The sequence below is a fragment of the Lingula anatina genome, chromosome 1, assembly GCF_051362555.1.
Source record: "Lingula anatina isolate TDL-2025a chromosome 1, LinAna3.0, whole genome shotgun sequence".
In the NCBI taxonomy this organism is placed as follows: Eukaryota; Metazoa; Brachiopoda; class Lingulata; order Lingulida; family Lingulidae; genus Lingula; species Lingula anatina.
This window is the reverse complement of record NC_141767.1, coordinates 64,941,842-64,961,267: the sequence shown is the minus strand read 5'-3', so window position 1 is coordinate 64,961,267 and position 19,426 is coordinate 64,941,842. Positions and strand designations below refer to the sequence as shown.

The window sequence follows — 19,426 nt, the reverse complement described above, 5'->3', positions numbered from 1 at the left end:
AATGACAGTATCTGTTTTTTATTTATTTATTTTCATTTTTCATTTTTTAATGGGAGGAAGACTCACTTTGTTCTTTCTATGCCCATTCAGTATTACAAATGAACATAAGCATTAAAGCATGTTGCCTTACTCAAATGTATCAAACGTACCACTGGCATAATACCGATCTGAAATTCTGAAATTGCTCATACATTGTACAACACCACCCGGGCTGAGTGGCGGGGTGGCCAGGTTCAACTATCATCATTTCATCTTTAAGGACATTTTCATTGTGCTGACTCATGTTAGAGGTACATGTAATAAACGTATGTAACCATGTGATATGAGAAGTGTGCGATTAGTTTAATGATCACATTCCTCCTGCCGTGAAGTCAAATCAAACCTGCATCATGCACCTACCGAAATGAAACATTTGTCATAGACTGCACAGGACTAAAAATAAAGATAAAACATTATATTTTAGATCTTCCTAATTACAACTGTCTTCAAGGTATTTTAACCACTCACCTGGGTGAATTTCACCTCAGGCTTCTCGATAGGCTGTGGCAACGACATTTTTCTTTTCCAGATAGCAGACCTGCGTCCTCACACTGGGGCACCAAAGTGGGTCTCGCCTGTTGCGCAAGACTTGATATCTGGCCCGCTATGTTTACTTACTGCATGCTTATCAGCGTTGACAGACAAACTGTTCTATAATCAGAAATTGTATATAAATGTCAAGCACTTTCAGGATTCTACATGTAGGACTTTGCTTTTGATTAATATTGCAAAAAAAAAATAAAATAAATAAATAATAAAATAAAATAAAATAAAATAAATAAATAAATAAATAAATAAATAAAATAAAGAAATGATACCCGAGAAAAAAGTAATAAATTATTGGTTTTGCTCTAATTGATACTCTAGTGTATTATTCCTTAAACACTGAAAAATATCGACGAAACATGGGCTGTCTTTGGAAAATAACGGATATAACTTTTTATTTTAATAAATATAAAAGAAAAAGTAATTTTTTTTTATTTTCTGACAAATCATACCAATATTCTGAGGTTTTACATTTTTCTTATTTCCACATGAAAATTTAATTTGTATTGAGAGTAACAGAATATATATATATATATATATATATATATATATATATATATATATATATATATATATATATATATTTTTTTTTTTTTTTTTTTTTTTTTTCTGGCGACATTGTGGCAATCGTAATGGCGTCACAGCAATGTGTTTTGTGTTCACCTCTAATGCAATTTGTAATGACTGTAACAAATTGTGCAATGGAAGACAAATACTGCTAACAGGTGCTACTCCTGAAAGGTCAACTATTTTAGCATCTTTAGATTTCATTAAAAGACTCAAAAAATTTATTTTATGAACAAAAAACAAAATAGAATTAATATTGTGGTTGTTGACGTTGAGTGAAGAAAGAGACTAACAAGCATGATTTTAAATATCCGTTTTTCATTTTTAATCTTCCAATTCATAAGTTTAATTTCCAGTTCAATTTCCCACAAACGAACAACAGCCCATCTCGGAAGTGTGTATTTTTATCTCCAATAATTACAAACCTATATAAAGAGGGTTCATGCTGAATCCCATCAACAGTGTAGCCTGATAAATGTGCACATAATCATGAGCAGCATTATAACCGTTCTACTCTTCAGCGTCTTGCTGATACTGACGAAGATCTTGGATGCAGAATTAACATGTGAACCAATGCCGATGGATAGCTATATGTGCATGCACCCCAAGTTAGGGTAAGTCAGTTAAGTCACATATACACCTTGAAGGCCAGTTTCTCTCTGTCTCAAACGCAACAGATGACGAGGATGAGAAACTGAGAAAAAGATTACTATATTTCACACATGTACGTTTTATGTGTTATCTTTTATGGGACGGTGGCTTCCTTTATTAAATCTATCTAACCCTTCATCTGACTCTTTTTACAAGCAATTCATAAACAGACAGACGGATCTTGTCATTGACTGTAGTACAATCAAAAGAAAAATTTGTTAAATTTCAGATATAATCTGACGTCTCTACCCAATTTGTTAAACCATGCGTCCGTGGCAGACGCGGCTTTGGAATTACACCAGTTTTGGCCGCTGGTAAAGGTAGAATGCTCCGCAGCATTGCGGCCCTACCTGTGCTCTCTGTACTTTCCTATGTGTTTACCAAACCAAGGGACACTGTCACCCTGCAGGCGTCTGTGTGAAGCAGCATATAAGGGTAGGAGTGATGGAAAATATGAAAATGAAAGCAACAGTAATGAACAAAAAGCCTATTTCAGTGAAAAAATGGATACTGAGGGTGTAATAAGAGACAAGAAAAATGAACAAGTGTTGAGTTTGCGACATTTATATAGTGTAAATTATTAAAGTTATGCTTAATAAATATTTTACATGTACCGGTACCTGTCTAAGGATCAATTGTCGCGATCTATTTGGAATATTTGTTATTCTGTTTAAGTATTGTATTAAGTTTCATTATAGGATTGTTGGTTTGTTTCACAGGCTGTGCTCCTCTGATGAGAAGGTTTGACTTTCGCTGGCCAAGGGCACTGCGGTGCGGCCAGTGGACAGACGAGGGCAGTTGCTACGAGGGACCTGTGGATTTGTTATCTCATAAACCAGGCGATATCTGTCTACAGAGGTACAACTCGTTGCTTTAAACACGCCGGAAGGTTTCTTCTGCTGACTGGCGACCTATATATGGCTGTCAACGACCAGCAACACTATACAGTCAGCCTGCAGTTTTCTTTACCGGTTTCTTTTCGATCACAGAGACTATTATTACACTTAGAACGACAACAGCATCGTGCTTTAATTTGAATATTGGAGAGTTTAATACATGCTACTGACATGATGCCTAGCTAAACGAAAAAATATCGGTACATGAGTTAAATACTCGAATAAAACCAAGTTTAGATAATTAATTCTGTGTTCATAAAGTGTTGTGTTACGTTCGATACAGTTTTTGCATAAATTGAATGTCTAATTTGTTATTTTCACAACACTGGGACTTGTCTACGTTATCCGAGACTACTGGACGTATTATTTGAATGTTCAAAAATGTATATGAATTCAATAGATTTATTGTGCAGTTGTAGAAATACACACATTAATAGGAAAATGGGGACGTTATCTTTACGCGGATCATTTACCTACACGAGCGGATGTACCTCAATGATGCAGGTTGCTATCGGCTGCACCCTGGCGGATTAACCTAGCTTTTCACTGGCATTATCACGACAGCAGCGGTAGTACATCTACCATGTCAGCTGCATTACATATCAAAAAGGCAAAATTTTGGCTGGACTATTGACGCGGATTATTTTTTGCGTCTGGGACATGTTCCCTCTGATCGGCTGAGGCAGCGGGTGACGTCATACGAGAATAAAAGTTTGAGAATCAGCATGAAATAAGTTTAATTTTAAACAAGGCAGCAAAGCTGTCAAATGTACAGACAAAAAGCAGAAAGTAACGATGGACAAAATATGTCATTTTTTCAGTATTGATGCAATATTACATGATGTGTAGCAGCAAAATCAACACCAAGTTTTAATGATGCAGAGCAGGTAACACGAATGTTACGAATATGTAAAGGGCATATATGGCTTTAGGCACATGAGGGTTCAAATGTAAGCATGGAAATGCCTAAATGAGAAAAAATGAAAATTTCGCATCAAGCTGGATTTCCATTCCAGCTGCTTATCAATCTTAAGAATGATTCTTATAGCTTTTAAAATGATGAGGAGCACCGTTTTCCCTTCATAGCGTTTGGGATGGCAGTGCACTAAATAGCTGTCTTGACAATTCTGATGCAATTTTATTAAATGATTAACAGCATAACCACCATCAATTTTTAATTATCTACTATACTTGTCATGGGCACGCAGAAAATGTAAGCACGACATGGCATAAAACCCTAGTCCAACATTGAAAATGCCAACATGTAAAGAAAGAAAATTAGAAAAAAAACCTTTCTACAAGAACAAGAAGGATAAGCTGCATTACAGTGCCATGAACCTTTGACAATCAAAAGTAACATGTTTACCTTAAACGGTAGTTATCGCAGTATTGTCCAACATAGGATTTTCTTCAATTATGATGCAATATTACATATTGCCTAACAACAAATCACCAACAATTTTAATAATATAATATATATTAGCAATTTGGATATTCAGAAAATATGACAAGCAAAGGCCTTCGGGCCCTTAAAGTACAAGGTCACTCCCTAAAAATGATATGAAAAATGAACATTCCACAAAAAAATGCATAACTTCAAGACAAAATACTCCGATCAGGCTGGTTTTCAAATTAACTTGTATTTAAGTTTAGTAATCACTTCTGTAAGTTTGATGACAATAGGTCCGTCTTCTTTGAAATGTTTTTGCTGTATTGCATTCATGCAAATAAATACAAAAAACAGCATTACTTTTGAAAAAACTGGTCCGATCAAGCTGATTTTGGAACTTGGCCTGAAATGATGAACATTATCGGTTCTGTAAGTTTGAAGACAATGGTTTCCAATCGTGTTATTACTGAAAGTGCACGGCGACGACTGCTACGGCGACGACAGACGCAGGTGACAGTTATATGTACAGTAACATCTGTGTCTGTACATAAAAAGTATGGATAGCGTTTTTGTACACGGATCTTGCGATATTAGGAGAGTGGGGTCAGAAATAATAGTAATGACCGATAATAAAAACACACAAAAGCTAAAAAATAAAAGCTGTTGTTCCATCTTCCGTTCTGTCTAATAACCTTGCGCGCGTTATACGTCACAGGTCTTGCGTAACTACCCACGTGCTACGATTTTTCCCTTGGGGGGGGGGGGGGGGGGGGGGGGGGGGGGGGGCAGCAAGCGGCCATTTTGTACACGAGCAATGCATAGATGGGTGAAAACGATACGTTGTTTTTAACCAAAAACGATGTCCCCAGGGCGAAACTGCCAACACCAAAAGTAAAGGAGCATACCAACGTTGTTTTGAAACGATGTGGTTAGCCTGTCAGTGGCGAGTTGGGGAGAATAGAGCAGCACTGATTGCAAGGTACTGTATACACGTGAACCGGCAAAGTTAATGATAATTTCATGTTGCAAAAGCATAATTAAATCAGAAAGTTATTTTCCTAAGGATATTATTTGAATAGCAGATACATAAATTAAACTAACAACAATAAAAAATTTTGATGACATTGAAAATCAAAACCTGCGGTGCACGATAGGTTGAGGAGGACACTGCCACAGCAAGTAATGCATGAATTTTGTTACACAACACCATATGCTTGTGTCATTGTTAACTCTGTGGTATTATTACTCAATTTACTGCTCAAATTAATACCTGATACTATTTCTCAGGCTACCAAGTACAGTACAAATCAACTTATTTTGTGGCAATTGACCTCCATGTTCCATCTTGTGTGCAGGTTGTTTATTATTATTATCATTATTATCATTATTATTTTTTCAAGCACATTTTGATAAAGTGGCTATGCTTTAACAAGAGAAATTTATGCTGTTTAAAAGATTAAATTATCAGTAGTATGTACAATTAAAGCTATTAATTTGATTATGCATATTTGACTTTCAATTATCTTGATTATGATATGAGGTTTCTGCATTTTTCTCTTGCCCTCAAATCAATATCTAACAAGTAAATTGATAGTGCTTTATTACAATTTTTGCTTTATACTTTCAGATGTAAAAACTGTGTAGCAGTTGGTAAAGCTATAGAGATTGATGTGAGCATAGATCAGGGGAAATGGTATTAGAGAAACTAGGACGACAAGACATAGATAATGTACTAGTAGATCCATCATCACAGCAAGGATAGATGGTGTGATCTTGTCCCTGAAGCTATGCCACAAGTTTTCAAACTGGTTGAGTCCTTACTAAGACAAGCTGCTGCGGTGTGAATCGTTGTACATTCGGGTTATACATGGCAGATTTATGACAAAAGAGACCTTCACAATATACATGTACTTCAAAGAAGTTATTCTTGCATCTATGCCTCATCAAAAGTACACAGTTACAGTGACTAGAACATTGTCTGCAAATACTGAGGCAGTGAAGGCTGCAAGGTGCCATTGTTTTTCAGTATTAAGAATGACAGTATCTGTTTTTTATTTATTTATTTTCATTTTTCATTTTTTAATGGGAGGAAGACTCACTTTGTTCTTTCTATGCCCATTCAGTATTACAAATGAACATAAGCATTAAAGCATGTTGCCTTACTCAAATGTATCAAACGTACCACTGGCATAATACCGGTAAAGATACAGGTAAAGATGACAGCATTGATAACTGAGTTTACAGCGCTTTTATAGTGCAGCTTGGCTAGTGTCAGATTGTTATCTGATAAAGTTTGCTACTAATACCTCAGACTTTACGAAAGGCGTCGGACCGTCGGACATGCCTGGCAAATTTCGTCTCGGTCCGATACAAAATCCTGTATCGTCGGACCTTATGTCCGGCGAGTTTTCAAACTGACTGGGAATGTGTAAATATAAGGAATACGTTTTTGTTTCTTTTCTGGACAATATGTTTTACTTCATTCGAAAAGAGAGACGGGGTGAAAATCTCGGGGAGTTCCCAGCTAATTATACATAATTTATAAACCTCAGTTTCACTCACAAATACTATTTTATGACTGGCTGAGGTTGGGGAGTTCCTGAATGATGTAATGTACAGTCTCGTTTTCGTTTTCGTGATACCCTACACAACAAAATGGCTGCAACACATGTGCTCGTGCTATTTGCGTTTTTACCGACTTGATCCTCTGTTTCTTCATTATCAGTCGTACACAGTACTCCTGGATAAGCCTTTTGCTTAGAAAATGACGTTGTTGAACTTTAAACACTTCGTTGGTGTAAAGCGTGGCAAAAATGAAAACGAAGTGAAGAAGAGAAACGGAAGTTTAATAAAATTGGAAAGAAGGTAGGCCCTGGTGGACTTGTGATCTGTAGGAGAGGAAAATAGTGTGTGCCGAGTGACAGGAGTACTAAAGTTATCATTTTGATCAATAGCAACATAAATGTGACAGCTTTACTACGGGTTCTTAAATTATGGAACATATGTACGTATTTGCATGTACCGTTCATCACGAGTTGGAAAAAGTGCACATGAACTTGATGAAAGCTCACAGTTTGAGTTTCTTTTTATATAAAAAAAAAATAATAAAATGAAAAAGGATCTTAGACTCGGACTGGACAGTCCCTGTCAAAGCTTCAATTGGATGAAAGAGACTGCCTTACTGTGCTGTTTCAAAATGCATATGTTATTGCCAAAAACAACGTGTGAAATGGTTATCTGATTAACAGACGTTTTTTATGGACATACATTTGATATTACTAGCTACACATTCTTCATACTTGTATTGTTTTTAGTCCTTGTGTCATTCCACAGCGTCTTTTTCATTAAATAAAAAACAACTTATTATGCAAGTAATTTTTTGCCTATTTTTTTCTTTCTTATTTTACTTTTTTACAAATAAATATATTTCAAAAAATTAATATTTGATTAAATGTCAGTGATTTAAAACGTTAGAAAATACACATGAAAACATGAATAATGGTTCATATTTCTATTATTTTACTTCGGTCTGACAGATTTTGTTTCGGTCTGACAGAATTTTCAAGCTTGTCAGACCGAATGTCTGACATATTTTTTGGCCTTTCGTAAAGTCTGATACCTGGGAACAAAAGGTCTGGCACTTGACAATCAAGTTGATAAAATCACAAAACGGCTGTAGAAAACAGAGCATACCTGCCCAACATTGATTTGTTCAGATTCTTGACTAAGGGGTGCGTTACTGGTGTCAAGGGCCAAGACTTGAACTTAGGGGTTTGGCATGTCACTGGACATTCCCCTCGATTTCTGTCCAAATCTAATAAAACCTCAGTTGCTTGTAAAACTTTCGCCAAATTTCCAGTATCTACAGGTTGTGTTGTTTAATGCTTGGCGTCTCTTCTTTGGCGGCGGTTAATTGGGGACACCTGTGCGGCCTGTCAACGCACCTAGATTCACTTTTGCCGGTGCCACATTTTCAATTGCCGTAAATATCAAATTCATGAATAGAATGAGGAAAAATTACAGTTATGAAAAAATGTTTGGAAGTACCTGTCACCTTCGCCACAGTAACCATATGGGCTGTGATGCCCCCCCACCACAGGCGACACCTTGCGGAGCAAGCGTGCGTAATCCAGGGTGCAACTGAAAATAACCTTGTCGCGCGACCTTATTGCAGTCTATTGCACAATTCAAATTGACCATGTCTAATGTAGTCTTATATGTGTTACATTCTATAACGAAATCCCGCGAGCTCTGTACATAAACGTTTGACCTACTTCATTTTGGCACTAACTTTACCCTTGAGGAGTTCGTAAAACAGACCCCATGGTCACCATGCTGCCTGTGAGCAACTTATTGCTCAGTGTTTTGTTGATTTTGTTGACGGTGTTTGAGGTGGAATCGACGTGTCAGCCAGTCACTATTCCCATGTGTTTGGACGCAAGACTAGGCAACCAACTAGGGTGGGTAGACAGGTTCTTTTTGAAGAAAAAAGATAAGCTTCGTATACTCATAAGTCAGTACGCGAAATTCCAAGCGATGGCACCAGTCTGCCACTGGCAGCAAATTGGTTTCAAATCGTTTAACTCGAACTTTTTAGGTATAACACGACGACCTTGCCAAATTTTCTCAACCATGCATCCCAGCTTGAGGCGGGTTTAGAAGTCCATATGTTCTACCCATTGGTTCGGGTAAAATGTTCCCCGGCTTTGCGTCCTTATCTTTGTGCTGTATATGCGCCGATGTGTGGGACGAATCAAGAGGCCCCGCTCGTTCCGCCGTGAAGGCGTCTGTGTGAGGAGGCATACAAGGGTAAAGGTTTTTAGATGGATGAATCTACTGCAATAATGAATGTACGATTCACTATTATACGATTGCTGTGCCAGAGGGTTGATATGTACATGTAGCTAAGTTCATGTGATTGGATAATTGGTACTATTAGTTCCTTGTTTTTGAGTTTGAAGCGATCTCTTAGATTTGTAAAATATTCTTTAAAAAATAGTAAACCCCAGTTTCTCTTCCTGTAGAATAACAATTTTAAATCATGCTGAAGGACTACTTTAAAATTGAGTCATATTCGTAGAGAGGGCACCTTTGATAATTTAATTATTCAGTAACTGAGATTTACCAATTGCCTTTATTTTACAGGTTGTTCAACTCTTATGAATAAATTTGGATTCATGTGGCCCTCGCAGCTCCGCTGTGAACAATGGAATGACGATGACGGGTGTTTCGACGGTCTTGTTTAATGCATGCGTACGATGTCCGGTTATTCAGTTGTGTATTACAGCCAAAAGGTTGTAAATAAAACAATGCAGCGTGAACAGATAAAATATCCAGGATTTGTTTACTACAGTTTAATGCAATTCAGTATAATACATCACAGCACGGCACAATACATGGAATGACGATGACGGGTGTTTCGACGGTCTTGTCTAATGCATGCGTACGATGTCCGGTTATTCAGTTGTGTATTACAGCCAAAAGGTTGTAAATAAAACAATGCAGCGTGAACAGATAAAATATCCAGGATTTGTTTACTACAGTTTAATGCAATTCAGTATAATACATCACAGCACGACACAATACATTACGGTCTTTCCAGTTGCTTTGAAAAAAAGAAATTTAAGGGACCATTCCCACAGATATTTGGATCGATCTATCTAACGCAACCTCTTTAAGACTGAATTCCCATCCCTAGATCGATCCATCTGGATCGATATATCTCCCTGGGCAGTCTCACTAAATTGGTATCAACTTAACCGGTGTACCATGAAAATCTGACTCCCCTAAAATGTGACTCCCCAGTCAGATTTTCATCATGAAAATCTGACTCCCCAGTCAGATTTTCATAATGAAAATCTGACTCCCCCTATGAAATTTTGACTCCCCCCAAAAAAACATTCATTAATCTCATTTTATTTGAGTAAATGACTATGATTTTGTAGTATGCATAATGGATGATACATAGGCACTTTTTTGTAGTTTGCAGGTGAAAATTTTCATAAAAAAAAGAAAAATTAAAAATGTGCACATAATGAAAATGTGGTTCCCCTATGAAAATTTGACTCCCCTACAAAAAAACATTCATTAATCTCTAATTAATTTAGTATATGACTGTGATCTTGTAGTATGTAAAATGGTTGATACATTGGCACATTTTTTGTAGTTTGCAGTGAGAATTTTAATGAACAAATAAAAAAATTAAAAATGAGCACATAATGAAAATCTGACTCCCCCATGAAAATTTGACTCCCCCTCCACAAAACTTCATAAATCTTATTTTATTTTGAGTATATGACTGTGATCCTGTAGCATGTAAAATGGTTGATACATTGGCACATTTTTTGTAGTTTGCAGTGAAAAATTTAATGAAAAAATGAGAAAATTAAAAATGTGCACATAATGAAAATCTGACTCACCTATGAAAATTTGAATCCCCCGCAACAAAACTTCATAAATCTTATTTTATTTTGAGTATATGACAGTGATCCTGTAGCATGTAAAATGCCACGTGACCTAATAATAGGTGCCAGTCTACGAGGCAAGGATTCATATAATTGTCTGTTGCGTTCAGGGCTAATGCTGGCCCAAGCATGAAACACTGAATATATTCAATTCAATTCAATTCATTTCTGTACTGGTACATAGATTGTCATGACCTTGTACAATATGATATACAAATGATGATACAATACAGTTAGTGTATTACCATCTTTATATAATGAAGATAAGTACTAGTAAAATTACTCATAAAATATTCTATCTAAGCAATGAGATAAACCTTGGTGTGATTATAGATTTACCATAAACATACTATAAACATGTTACACAAAAAGAATATGTTTTTAAAGAACTTAAAACCACCGTTACATAGCTGTTTACATGGCTGTTTGATGACATTGATAATTACGATTAATGACAATTACATAAGACATATAAGTAAATAAGTTACACAGATATAAATATTGTGCCATGTTCAGTCCCACTGCCGAGTCACTTCTCACAACAGTGGGACCATACACTGACATTTTAAGGGATATGCTAAGAGTTACCAAGCAGAGCAACCACTTCACTTCTTTTCTTAAATGATTTGATTATAAAGTTGGAGAGGGACACTAAAGTATCTTTGTTGGCACTGTTAAATACATGGCATAATTGACTGTCTGGTGGCCTTGAATCAGCTTTTAGGAATGAGGTTTTACTGAAAAAGGTGACTCGGTCTGTTTTGTACATTGGGCATTGGAATATAAAATGGTATTCATCCTCAATTACCCCTTGTGTGCACAGGCGACAGATTCTGTCGCACCTTTCAGTTTTTGGCCTGGTGTGCCGCCCAGTTTCGATGTGGAGTTTATGGTCACTAAGACGTAGTTTAGCAAGGGTTGATAAGGTGTCAATATAATATAACAGAGTTTCTCTGTTGGTTAGACGGACATTTGTCAAAAGTTTTGACATATCATTCCACACATTTTCTATTATGTTTGCTTCCCTACTCTGGGCAGGCCACATCACCCTGCGAATGTCCTGTTGGTCAAACCAATCATCAACTGCTCTGGGCCTGTGACAAGGAGCATTGTCATCCTGGTGAACAAATGGATAATTCCTGTCACCTAACATGTTAGTAATAGATGGTAGCAAGCCTGACTCCAAAACATCGATATATTTCTAGTGATTCATGTTTCCATCAACCACTTTCAATTCGCCCACGCCATGGATGCTGATGCAGCCCCACACCATAATGAATATGCTGCTCCGGAGGCGAAAATTCAGTGCATGTGGTTCAAATGCTTTACCAGCAGTGGAGGGGCAGTCAAATTTTCATGGGGGAATCAGATTTTCATTATGTGCAAATTTTTAATTTTCTTATATTTTCATTAAAATTTTCACCTTCAAACTACAAAAAAATGTGCCAATGTATCCTCCATTTTACATTCTACAAGATCACAGACATATACTCAAAATAAAATAAGTTTTATGAAGTTTTGTGGAGGGGGAGTCAGATTTTCATTATGTGCAAATTTTTAATTTTCTTATTTTTTCATTAAAATTTTTACTGCAAACTACAAAAAATGTGCCAATGTATCCTCCATTTTACATACTACAAGATCAGAGACATATACTCAAAATAAAATAAGATTTATGAAGTTTTATGATGGGGGAGTCAAATTTTCATGGGGGAGTCAGATTTTCATTATGTGCTCATTTTTAATTTTCTTATTTTTTCATTAAAATTTTCACTGCAAACTACAAAAAAATGTGCCAATCTATCCTCCTTTTACATACTACAAGATTACAGTCATATACTCAAATAAAATAAGATATATGAAGTTTTGTGGAGGGGGAGTCAAATTTTCATGGGGGGAGTCACATTGTCATTATGAAAATCTGACTGGGGAGTCACATTTTCATAATGAAAATCTGACTGGGGAGTCACATTTTCATGGGAGTCAGATTTTCATGTTACACCGGCTTAAATGTCTGTCACGAATCAGCTAGGGGGTAAAGATAATTACCTCCTAACAGTTTTACTACGCCTACCGAATCAGCTGCAGTAGTGGGTAAAGCTTATTACCCCTAATAGCTTTACTAGGCGTGACAGACATTTAAGCCAGTTAAGTTGATAGCAATTTAGTGAGACTCCCCAGGGACATATATTGATCCAGATGGATCGATCTAGGGTTGGGAACCCAGTCTAAAAGAGGTTGTGTAATACAGTGGTTGCGAACTAGTAACGTATTGAACGTATTTGTAACGATCGATTAGCGTGTTTAACGTATGCATAACGCTTGATAAGTGTTTGGAAAACGTATTCCAACGTTTTGTAATCTGCGGTATAAATATACTACCAGATATTACTATGATGTAACCCCAAAAGAACTATATTAAAGTGTTGCTCAAACCAAAAGTGAATTGCATTTCGAATAAACGTCAATGTCATAACTTAAACGTTACCTAACGGGCTAAAAAAATGGCACTGTCACACTGTAGCGTATTACACTAAGTCAGCTGTGTGCTATACGCTAGGGCAGCATCTCTAGCGCAATCTTCTAATACACTTTACACTTTTGTGTACTGCTTTAGTTGAGCATTGTTCAGTAGCGCTCTCTCGCCCATTGCAAAGTTTCTCCACACAGTATAAATGACTGAACAAACGAGGCTTTGGCTAATTCCTAAGATAATTTAGACTATTTGCTTAAGTGGGAACGCAGTTAATAGCTGAGTATAAATGGCCGGTAAGAGCGCTGTGCCACTGTACTGATAATATTTCAAACACACCGGTTTATCCTCTCTCGTGTACATCATGCCAAACGGAAACTAACTATCAAATATCTGATCTTCTGTTCTCTGTAGAGTTAAGCAGGAAGTGCAGTTTTGCAGCCTTCACAGACACAACATGTGTCTAAAGCATATAAAACGGGTATGTTACTTCAAATGTAGAAATCAACAAATTGCCTTTAGTTCATTTGGCTTTTACATGTCAGGAATTCCTGTTTTGGCACATATATGAAATTCCAATGCATTCCACTTTAACTGACAGCATTCTAAAATGGTATTCAAATTGTTTATAATGTGCTGAAATACCAGTCACACTGATGATCTCCCGGAAAAAACTTATTTAAAGGCAATCATGCGTTTTAAGCCACAGTCTATTTATTTATTTACTGTTTCACGACCTTACACGGGATAAAACTAAGCGCACATTGCGTGTTTACTTTGAAGACAGACGTAATAGGATAGTCAATAGTTTTTAATCTACCAAAAATTGTTCGACTAAGGACATCTCATCAAAACAGTTGTATTTCAGAAGCTTCTTTGAATTAATCATGATCAGACTTTGTATCAGACACACTAATTGATGCTAGCTTATCATTAAATCATTATTTAATGGTGAGGCAAGTTGTTTATTACAGTAGCCTACGTAAGGGAGGCATTACTTTTATTTATAAGTTCACTCATCAAACAAAACCAAGAGAAATTAGGACAACCATATTCCATTGGCATATGAGACACATAAAATACTTTAACCTTTACCAAATAACACACCTGCACATATATTATACATGCTGACTTTTAGCATTGACGTTGTTAGACGCCTACATGCACAAGACTTATCAAACACCTGTGCTGATGTTGTGACTTTTTTTAGTGTTGCTCATTACAATGAGAAATGTAAAATTGAATCCAAAACAATGACTTTGATGAATGCATAGTATATAACCGTTCATTTTCTAGGAAGTCCATAAATTACAGAGGGATTTAGCAGCGCACGTTATTTCGACTTTCTGAAAATTACCATCAGGGGGCCTATTACCGAAAAAAGCATCGATTAAAAACACTAATGCTCAATCAGTCATCATTGATATGTGGGGATATATAGTAAATTATTTTTGTTGTTACTTAGCATCTTCAATTTATATGATTAACCGCAATATAGCAAATTGTACATGCCATTCCGAGGCATATATACTATGATTGAGCATTTCCTCTAATAAATCACACAGATTGAAGTCGTCCAACTGCAAAGGGAAAGAAACATCATGACGGCTTTCTTGTCTGTAAGAGAAAACATCAAATCTATTTTTGTATTTATTTGGACTCGCTACAGTACATGTCCCATTCCTGTCTTTTATATTAAATCGTCAATCAATGCCTGCATGTTGCCATCAACACTTATACCAGTATCTACGTTTATGCTACAGGAACAGGCTATTACGATTTTACGATGGGACACAACTTTACTAAACCTTGAAATTGGGAAAAACAACCAACCTAGAATACTGTATATTGAATTATTAACTAAATATGAAAAAAAGAGAGGTCCAGGCTTATTAAATAAGGTAAATTTTTTTTCGTGTCCTTCACTGACAACTATTGCGGATTCCAGAAATTCGTAGGATTGCAATACATCTTTAGTTTCGGTAGATTACCTAATATAAGGGCTATAATCTAATAAATTTTGAAATGAATAATCCTGCAGTGATTTATGCCCAATCTCTTAAAATGTTCATGGTATTCATTTCACCACCTTGTGTTAATGATGACTACGAATGATAATCGATCACCGGTCCAGCTCAGGCTTATTTGAGTCAACTACCGTCGGAATATCAGTGGGCTCCCTCTTCTACTGAATACAAGATACAATTTAATGACGACACCGCCAGCAAACGCGGTAACAGCTGCAGGTTGATAAAGATAAGGAAATAACACGCTCAACCAGCAGTTATAGAGAACTGTTCTACGCCACAATGAACAACAACAACATATTAATGGAAACCGATGCAGGGACGAGCACTGAAACGCTGCGTTTCAACGTTGGCGGTAGGATGCACGAGGCCAGTTGGAGTATATTTAGAGGCAAGAAGGGATCGGTTCTGCCCAAAATGGAAGAACTCAAACGCTACTATCGACCAGAAAAAGATGATTACTATTTTGACCGCCATCCTGGTTTGTTTGTGTCGATTCTGAACTACTATCGCACAGGGGAACTCCATCTTCCTCTGGAATACTGTGCTCCCATTGTGAAAATAGAGCTAGATTTTTGGGGAATAAGCGACGACGAGATAGCAGACTGCTGTTGGGCAAACTACTCCGAGTACAGAGAGAAAAAAGACGCCCTACTTAAATTTGACTCTTTTTTGTCTAAAGAGGTAGTTGAAATTGACAGTCTTAGTTCTAAGTGGGAGAGGACGAGAAAGATCATCTGGAGAGGCCTAGAAAACCCTACCTCATCTGTGTATTCGAAGGTGTGTATATTTATACTGCTGATGCTACATATATGAACAAAAAATTTATTGCAATTTTGCAATTAATAATTCAACTTTTATTTGATTCCCTTACTTATTTGGTGGATGTAAAATCAAGAATATATTTTAAAAAGAAATGTATTTTTATAAATGTATACTGTTCGATTCCAGGTGTACACTTTCACGTCGCTTTTCTTTGTGATACTGTCCATTGTGACCTTTATTTTGCACCAAAACCCTGCCCTGGAGGTGTATCCCAATGACCCACTTTGGGCAGAGGAATTGCTCCTGTTCGGAGTTGACAACGAGACTTTCCATAAGCTCAGGGGGGACTACTGGCGCATGGTGAACGAGACTTCCATCGAAGAAGCCAATCATGCATTTGCTCTCCAGCACCCTAGCGTCAAGGTGATCAATTTCGTATGTGCAGCTTTTTTCACATTGGAACTGATCGTGCGATTCATATTCTGTCCTGAGAAATGCCGATTTTTCATGCATCCGCTTAACATTATAGACATTTTGGCCGTGTTACCTTTCTTTTTGGAATTTGGGTTTTATATTGTTAACCCCACTGCAACAATGTTTGAAAATTCGGTTTTTGAGTTTGTCCATATTCTACAAATTGCCCGCATTTTTCGTGTGTTTCGCCTCGCAAAATCGTACACAGGAATGAAAGTGATCCTCTACTCCCTGAAGCAGAGCGTCCCAGAGGTTGCCCTCACGGTGGTTATCCTGTTGATTACTATGCTAGTGTTTTCTTCGCTCATGTACTATGCTGACCACATCGATAACCCTGACAGCAAGTTTCCAGACATACCGTCAACGTTATGGTGGGCCATTATCACCCTGACCACAGTAGGATACGGAGATACCTATCCCTCCTCTCCACCCGGGTACATCGTGGGCTCGGTGACGGCGTTCTTTGGGGTGCTGCTATTGGCCTTGACTATCCCTATTATCGTCAGTAATTTCATGCTTTATTACTCTTATTCAAAGATCAGGCCAAGAAAAAAGTCAAAATTCAAGGAAACAAATGACTTGGTGTTTGAGAGAATTGATCCAAACGAACCAAAGATTTTGTCTGTAAGCTTAAACGGAGACGCACGGCCAGTCTCTGGCATAAGTGCAGAAAATGAACAACGAATGTAAAATTGCACAATTTTGTTCTTTTACTGTGCGAAGCGACATCTTGCCATACAATATGGATAAAACAAAGTGATGTTGCACACGTAAATGCATTAATATTCTACTAGGTTCCATAGGCTTCAAAATTACCAGAGGGAACTTCATATTCACTCTTTGACCCCCTGAGCGTCGTCATTTGCTCTACATTTTCCTCTTTGCTGTTTCCGGTACAAAAGAAGCATTTAATCTGATGTGACCAATGGGAAACCGTAATTCCCAGTCTCCGTATGGTATCGCGCTGTCAGTAACAGTGGTGTGTTGGTACGGATGGTAAAAGGTTGATTAACAGACACTTATTAGAACATATACACCTTTATGAGATCCGACAGAAAAGCCATTTTGACAAGAATCTGGTACAAAAAATGACTGTCAAGAGACTCCAAATGAACAAGAACTAAGAGCACTTCCAAAATCTATAACATACACTGTTCCGGTTAAGTTCTGAAGCTATATCGACAGGTGTTTTGTGCAAAAATTAATGAGAGATGGCTCTCGGGAGACTCTGTTACTAAGAGTACTATAATGTACGTAGCATATAATGATGGATATCATTTCATGAGACAACCAGCAGTGCACATACACACTTCATGCAACGAACTGCTGTGCCCTGAGGTGCTCAATATTTAATTTGGTATATTTCTAAATAAATTAATTGTACCACAATATAGCGTATCAATACGCTTTTTTTATATTACGGGTTCACGGTTCGATATGTGTTATTCCAAAACATATAAACTCTCGCTTCGGTTTTTGTGCCTTTGCAGTTTTTGTAGACCTGATATATAAAATTTATTAAATCCATGTAATTATAGTCGTAAAGGTGTCAATTCATTTCTTTATAATGTTATTTTATAAGACTGTGCGTGTAATGTTACATGGAATATTTCACTAATTCCAAAGGTTGGCTGTCTTATTTTGATAGCACATAGTAACGTTCTCATTCAATATGTTACAGATATGCTCAAAAAAAGCATTGCATGTAGTCTCAATATGGGTGACTTGAGCACTGAATAAACAATACTGAAACCTGTATCAAAACTATGTACAGACAACACAGACAACTATCATGGATGGCAAGATAGTTGGGTCGAATAAGAACATCGTAAGCTATTGACCAGATAGAATCTAGGTACATGTGTGCACAAAACACAAAATGATGATAATGGAAAATTATGTTGCAGTCCCCTGCATCCATGGAGATAATAAGATATATGTAACCGGTCATTCACAACACACGTGTAGTAAAGCATTACATACTGTATGCCAGCCTCCTGGAAGTTTTGCATTGAAAACCAAGCCTTATGCATTTCACAATCTACAATTCAACTGACACACAAAAGGTTTGGACCACTCAGTCAAATAGTATGTATCACTAATAGCATACAGTAGATAACAGTGCAATACACTAAACGTGGGAATTTTAGATATAAAACCGAAAGATTAGTTTCAGCTAGGATTTGCAAATCATTAAGTTACTCTACACAGCCCCTTATATCAACCAATTTTTTTATTTAAACAGTCAACACCGGAGCGTTGGGAATGATTAGGGAAGGCTTGCATGGAAAGGGGAGGAGAGGTGCAATGTTCAACTTTTAAATTTCTAAACTAAAAAAAAAACGTTTAAACCAGCTGGAAAAAGGACTGCAGCTTATTCTAACATAGACACTTATTTCAATGAGATGCAGTGTGAAAAAAATGGACAGGGAAAAATGCCCCTAATCAAACGTATATTGGATGAAACAGCATTTACACAGACGTGTTAAGAGCAAAAACCGACACAGCAAAGTTCTTAAACTCCAAACTGCCTTTTATGATGCCATAGTTTTCAAACAATCCAAATTAACATTTACATAATTCAAGGGCACGTATTTTTAGCACGAGTAAGTTCAACATCATACTGGTTTTAGACGTCCTTTTATAAAAAAATAAATTAAGTGTTATTTGACCGAAAGCCTTCGCTATGAAAAAGGAAAGTCACCGTCACTCGAGTGTAACTCAGGCCAACTATATGTAAACTAAGTAGAAATGAGATGAATGTAGCTTTCAGTGACCTGTATCACACTGTGAAAAATGTGATCGTGGAAGCACTTTTCATAGGCAATTTTTTTCTAATATGAAAATAAGCTGGTAATGAAATAATTCGCATTTTTTTCACTTTAAAATCCGAACTGTTCATCTAAATATTCAGGCTTTTATATCAAATTAATATCTCAAAAAGTCACATTTGTCTTTCCGTGATTTTTGCACGGTAATGATCTTTTGAATTAACGTTTGAATGATTTCGGCATATAGCCGTTGTGTAGCATAACGTTTGGTAATATAGTTTTGTTGTGCATGTCTTCTGGTAGTCCTAGAGAGATTTGGGAAAAGTATGATTACGCAAGATTCATACCGCAACTATATGTGAA

The 19,426-nt window shown here is 36.8% G+C and overlaps 3 protein-coding genes across 3 annotated transcripts; all 3 read left to right on the top strand.

Moving 5' to 3' along the window:
- Positions 1–1,586: 1,586 nt before the first annotated feature.
- Positions 1,587–2,944, top strand: LOC106156734 (frizzled-7). The gene is made up of 3 exons (XM_013532136.2): positions 1,587–1,766; positions 2,033–2,238; positions 2,523–2,944. Exons 1-3 carry the CDS (start codon positions 1,642–1,644, stop codon positions 2,678–2,680), a joined length of 489 nt encoding a protein of 162 aa, XP_013387590.2. The 5' UTR covers positions 1,587–1,641; the 3' UTR covers positions 2,681–2,944.
- A 5,392-nt stretch (positions 2,945–8,336) lies between these two features.
- LOC106156735 (frizzled-7-like) lies at positions 8,337–9,726 on the top strand. Its single transcript, XM_087017256.1, has 3 exons — positions 8,337–8,549; positions 8,687–8,868; positions 9,235–9,726. The coding sequence occupies exons 1-3, from the start codon at positions 8,413–8,415 to the stop codon at positions 9,333–9,335; spliced, it is 420 nt and encodes a 139-aa protein (XP_086873382.1). The 5' UTR covers positions 8,337–8,412; the 3' UTR covers positions 9,336–9,726.
- A 5,096-nt stretch (positions 9,727–14,822) lies between these two features.
- Positions 14,823–18,938, top strand: LOC106156727 (voltage-gated potassium channel KCNC1). The gene is made up of 2 exons (XM_013532127.2): positions 14,823–15,833; positions 16,005–18,938. The coding sequence occupies exons 1-2, from the start codon at positions 15,336–15,338 to the stop codon at positions 16,980–16,982; spliced, it is 1,476 nt and encodes a 491-aa protein (XP_013387581.2). The 5' UTR covers positions 14,823–15,335; the 3' UTR covers positions 16,983–18,938.
- Positions 18,939–19,426: the final 488 nt, after the last annotated feature.

Coding starts and splice junctions, on each gene's coding strand:
- LOC106156734 (XM_013532136.2), top strand. CDS start 1,642: ATGAGCAGCATTATAACCGTTCTACTCTTCAGCGTCTTGCTGATACTG. Junction 1,767..2,032: donor TGCATGCACCCCAAGTTAGG/GTAAGTCAGTTA, acceptor GTTAAATTTCAG/ATATAATCTGACGTCTCTAC. Junction 2,239..2,522: donor GTGTGAAGCAGCATATAAGG/GTAGGAGTGATG, acceptor TTTGTTTCACAG/GCTGTGCTCCTCTGATGAGA.
- LOC106156735 (XM_087017256.1), top strand. CDS start 8,413: ATGGTCACCATGCTGCCTGTGAGCAACTTATTGCTCAGTGTTTTGTTG. Junction 8,550..8,686: donor AGACTAGGCAACCAACTAGG/GTGGGTAGACAG, acceptor CGAACTTTTTAG/GTATAACACGACGACCTTGC. Junction 8,869..9,234: donor GGCCCCGCTCGTTCCGCCGT/GAAGGCGTCTGT, acceptor TTTATTTTACAG/GTTGTTCAACTCTTATGAAT.
- LOC106156727 (XM_013532127.2), top strand. CDS start 15,336: ATGAACAACAACAACATATTAATGGAAACCGATGCAGGGACGAGCACT. Junction 15,834..16,004: donor CCTCATCTGTGTATTCGAAG/GTGTGTATATTT, acceptor GTTCGATTCCAG/GTGTACACTTTCACGTCGCT.